Below are 5142 nucleotides of genomic sequence, written 5' to 3' on the forward strand. Positions count from 1 at the left end.
AATCCGCATCATCATAATATAAACCAGCAACAACACTCCCGGAAAAGAAAAAGAAAAAGAAAAAGAAAAACACTTTCCAATCGCACTCCCAAACCACAGGGGCCCACACTGGCAGCGCTATAACGGCAGCTACCAACGCGCTCCAAATCTGGGACCTCCCACCGGCCCTACACGTTAGCCTGCCTCCCCCGTTCAATCAACGACCAGCACAATAACGAACTCCTAGATCCGACGGCCTGGATCCGCCGCCAGCCCGCTATATATCCAGTCACCTCACCCACGGGCACCCTCTCTTTCCGCCCTCCGCAACCTCACGAGACTCCCCCAACCCCAGGCGACCCTCCTCGGCGGCGGCGGCGCGGGCGGCGATGCAGATGGCGGCGACCACAACGGAGCCACAGGTGGCCGTGCCGCCTCACCACCCCCACGCGCACCCGCATCCGCACCCACCTCCGCATCACCCGCACCCGCACCACCACATGCCGCAGCCGCGGTGGGTCGTCCTCCCCTACCCGCCGCCGTCCATGGTGGCCGCCCCGCCGCCTCCGCCGCCGCAGTTCGCCAAGCACTACGCGCCGGGGCCGCCGCCTCCCCCTGCCGCGGCCGGGCGACGCACGCCGACCCCACCCGCGGCCGGATCCGGCGGGAACGGCTGCGAGGAGAATAAGACGATCTGGGTCGGCGACCTCCAGTACTGGATGGACGAGAACTACCTCCACAACTGCTTCGGCCCCAGCGGCGAGGTTCGTGTTCTCTCCCGATCCGGACTTGTCCGTACTAGATCTCGCGAATACAGTAAGATTCGCCCCATTCCTTTGTCCTGATTCATGTGTCGTGCCATCAAATTGCCATGAAAGCGTATATTTTGTGCTTTGTTGTCGCTTGATGCGAATAAAAGGCGATCCTTCTATAATTAGCCGTGAAAAGTTGCTCAAGGCGCCAACTTTAAGGCCATTCAATACAGTACGGATGGAATGCTCTTCTTTGAATGGCTATTACTTCCATAGCTGCGAGCCATTTCTTCTTTCTGAATTGTAATAACAAACAAAATAGCATTATTCTTTGCGATGCTAGCTTCCAAAGGTGCCGACTTTGGGGATTTATACTAGTAGTAGTTTGGTTAGTACTCGTTTGGAGGAAACGGTCTTGACACGTACTATAATTTAATGAACATTGTGAATGAGCTGAGCTAGTTATTGCATTTTGGTGATTACGGAATAAGTAAACAGTTGGAGGGGTGAAAGGAAGCCATAATGAAAGCCTTTACCAATTACGACTATCTTTTATTGGGAGGTTTGCTTACTGACGTGGACAGGAATTGGGAAAGGTGGCAAGTACTTTGTCTGGAAGATGGTTAACGAAGAAAGCAAGTTGTACGCGTTATTGTGTTTGTACAATTTTCCAGAACTATCCTTCACGCACATAAACAATGATAGGTTCATTAAAAGACATAATGAATGTTAACCATTCATGGGTTCATCTCCCCCCCCCCCCCCCCCCCCCCTAAATCATTAAATCATTGCGTATTTCTTCTCTTATCCAACTACTAGTTACTCACCTTTTTCTCTACATCTGCTTCATAGGTGGTAACAATAAAAGTTATCCGCAATAGGCAAACTGGACAATCAGAGGGATATGGTTTTGTAGAGTTCTTTTCCCATGCATCAGCAGACAAAGCTCTTCAGAATTTTACTGGTCATGTGATGCCCAACACTGATCGAGCCTTTAAGTTGAACTGGGCATCCTATAGCATGGGTGAAAAGCGATCAGAAGTTGTCTCTGATCACTCAATTTTTGTTGGTGATTTAGCTGCTGATGTTACTGATGAAATGTTGATGGAGCTTTTTGCTAGCAAGTATCGCTCCGTCAAAGGAGCTAAAGTTATCATTGATGCAAACACAGGCCGTTCTAGGGGCTATGGATTTGTTAGATTTGGAGATGATACTGACAAAGCTCATGCAATGACTGAAATGAACGGTGTTTATTGCTCTACTAGACCGATTCGCGTAGGACCTGCAACGCCTAGAAGAACCTCTGGTATGCCCCTTCTTCGCTGTTGTTCTGCAGCCCTAAACTGTACAACCTTCTTTTTGGTAGTTCGTGGATTGTCTTGTATTTTTTGTACAAATGCTTTAACTTGCACTAAATTTGACTCATTTTATGGCCACATTGTACCTACCATTACTATCACTATTTGTCTTGGAAAAATCTACTCATACCTTGTATGACCCTGATGTTGTCGTAGTGTTCTCCTATTACTCCCTCTGTCCTACAATATATAGGATTGTTTTTCAAGCTATGTATATTGTGGGACGGAGGGAGTAGGTTTTTCAGTACACATCCTGTTTTTGATGAAGGAAGTTACTGATCATCTATCTGTACTTGTTTTGCCTTTCTGGACTATGTACATGACCTGTGTAGATTAACAGATAGTATCAAACAAACAAATCCACTTCCACTGCAGTGCTAGTTTTCCTACTGCCTGTAGCGGCGCTAGTTCTACTGCTTCAATTGCTGCAAGTCCTTATATTCATATATGGAGCATGTCATGTATTCTGCTTCTTTGTTAAGGGCAATATGGAATTGGTTATTTTCTCATACGAGATCCGTATAGGTTTAATCCCTTGTTGCGCAACTTAATGACTATTAACTTCAGGTGATTCTGGTTCCTCAACACCTGGTCATTCAGATGGTGATTCAAATAACAGAACGGTGTGTATACTGGTGTTTCCATAGTGTTTGTTAACCTTGTAGCTTCTTAGTTTCTAATCTGAAATTCTCAACCTGCTTTAGGTATATGTTGGTGGGCTCGACCCAAATGTTAGTGAAGACGAGCTGAGGAAATCATTTGCCAAATATGGTGATGTTGCCTCTGTCAAAATTCCTCTAGGGAAGCAGTGTGGCTTTGTTCAGTATGTCAACAGGTACGTTTCTGAAGCTCTTGCGTGTTTTACTGGTTATTTCTATGTAACTTACAAGCTATACTTTTATTTGTGCCACTGTTTTTAGAACTGACGCAGAAGAAGCACTGCAAGGATTGAATGGGGCTGTCATTGGAAAGCAGGCAGTTCGCCTTTCGTGGGGCCGCAGCCCATCACACAAACAGGTTGGCCATGTGCCTCTTAACTGTTTCCTTCTTTGATCGTTCCTTGCTATAGTATGAGTTTGCATTGAACCAATCATCTTGGTAAAAGTATAATGGCCACTATGTTTGAAAACTCTTAAGTTACGTTTGGAAAATTTGGCAGTAACCTATGGATGACTATAAATTTGGATGCACTATAGCAAATTAGCCTTGCAAGATAATTTTCATATATGATATTATCTTTTCCTATATGATATCCCATGAAAGGCTACTTTGTTGTGTCCATGTTTAATTGATTTATGACTAATACGAACTAGCACTGACTTGATGATGTGGGAATTGAAACGTTCCTGCTATAATGGATCTGTTCCTTGTCCCGTATGCTAGCAATTATTCCAACACAATTATTTTGTATAGTTGCAGCCTTACGCTTGGTAGTAGTTTCTAGTCTAATGCCAAATAAACTTTGAACATGCAGACTGGTTTAATCCTGTTTAGTTCAGCTCTCATTTTGCAAACCTAGTTTTGGTACAACTAAGCAACCAAGCTTCCTATCCTCTCATTTAGCCTGTGATCTGTTTTACATACCTTGCGTGCTGTGTGGCTATGTATAAAGGGCAATGCCATGATTGTGTAATATGCCCTGTGGCCCCTCTGTAGCCTGCATTTTGAGGGTGCTTGTTGACTGAATGCCATGCCTTCATGGAAAACGTTTGAGCTCAGAGATAGCAGATAAGTCATCACTCTGTTGTTAAATAAAAATGTTGAGACCAGCCTAGACCAGCCCTTGGCGGTATTTTTCTGATAGAAGGAAATGGCCTGAGCCACCTGCGGAGTGTAGGAAGACAACCAAGCGATGCTCGGTTCTCACTTCATTGTTAAATCAGACATCTGTATAGGGAATTAGTCACAAGGGGTCTTCTATCTCTTACCACCCAATATAGATAACTTTGAATGATTTACTATTTGCTTTTCAAAAGTCTCATTCGGCACACTTGTGCGTAACATGAGCAAACATTAGCACAGCACTGGTCCTTGAAATTTTAAAATAGACCGTGCAATTGTTCTTTTCCTGCAGCTAAGACAGGTTGCCTTTGCTACCCCTCATCATAGTGCTTGTTAACTCTTTGTTTCTGTCAACTGTATATAGAATCTGTTGATTTTAAAGGTATTTGTCTTTTGGATTCCATGATGCTAATCCACTGTTTTCTTGTTTTCAGTCTAGGGGCGATTCCGGCAACAGGAGGAACAATAACAACATGTACTATGGTACGCCGTTCTATGGCGGGTACGGCTACGCGTCCCCCGTGCCGCACCCCAACATGTACGCCCCTGCGTATGGAGCCTACCCCTTCTACGGTAACCAGCAGCTGGTGAGCTAGAGAGAGAAAGAGCTTCGTCCCACTCCCTCCGATGGGGAACAAGGTTTTGATCCGGTGAGAGCATAGCAGCGTCAGAAGAGAGAGTGAGAGAGAGAGAGAGAGAAAGAGAGAGAGAGAGATTATATAGATCGTCCTAAAGTAAGAGGGTGAGACAGGTTATTAAAGAGTGAAAGAAACGAGTGGTGTCTGTACTCTGTAGCGTCTGTTGTGTGTGTGTGTGTGTGTTGCAAGAACTAGAAGAGCCTCTAGGCTTGTAGACACGGTCGGAGCGTCATGGATGTTGATTCATTCAAGAAATTTTGACTTGCTTAATAAGTTACAACACTGTTTGTGCCTTACATTTGTTTTTATCTCTTTTGGGTCTCTCACTGCTGCTGCCATTTTTTTAGACTAGTATATTATGCTTTCTTGGTCTTGTATCTTTTGAGTTTCATTGCAACATTGTGTGTTCGGCTTATTCGTTTTTGAGATGCTACCTCCGTCCTCTTTGTATTTTGTGTCAAATTTTGATCATAGATTGAACTAACAAAATGTTTGAACTAACAAAATGTTTATGCATGTCATTAAAAATTAAAAAATATAAACTTTTTTTGTTTTTTTTTCTCAAATGCTCTGCGCGATCCCATTGAGTAGGGCACCTTTCCCAGCCTGCCCTTCCCTTTTCGCTTCGCTAGC

General features: G+C 44.5%; 1 protein-coding gene across 2 annotated transcripts; it reads left to right on the forward strand.

Moving 5' to 3' along the window:
* The first annotated feature begins 272 nt into the window (after nt 1-272).
* Nucleotides 273-4805, forward strand: LOC125538449 (polyadenylate-binding protein RBP47-like). 2 transcript variants are annotated; one of them, XM_048701716.1, is made up of 6 exons: nt 273-743; nt 1584-2037; nt 2657-2712; nt 2794-2924; nt 3010-3106; nt 4306-4805. In XM_048701716.1, the coding sequence occupies exons 1-6, from the start codon at nt 369-371 to the stop codon at nt 4465-4467; spliced, it is 1275 nt and encodes a 424-aa protein (XP_048557673.1). In that variant the 5' UTR covers nt 273-368; the 3' UTR covers nt 4468-4805. The 2 variants fall into 2 exon arrangements, with proteins under 2 accessions (XP_048557673.1, XP_048557674.1); XM_048701717.1 differs by having other exon boundaries at nt 2690-2712.
* The last annotated feature ends 337 nt before the right edge of the window (nt 4806-5142 follow it).

The sequence above is a fragment of the Triticum urartu genome, chromosome 2 (genome assembly GCF_003073215.2).
Source record: "Triticum urartu cultivar G1812 chromosome 2, Tu2.1, whole genome shotgun sequence".
Classification (NCBI taxonomy): Eukaryota; Viridiplantae; Streptophyta; class Magnoliopsida; order Poales; family Poaceae; genus Triticum; species Triticum urartu.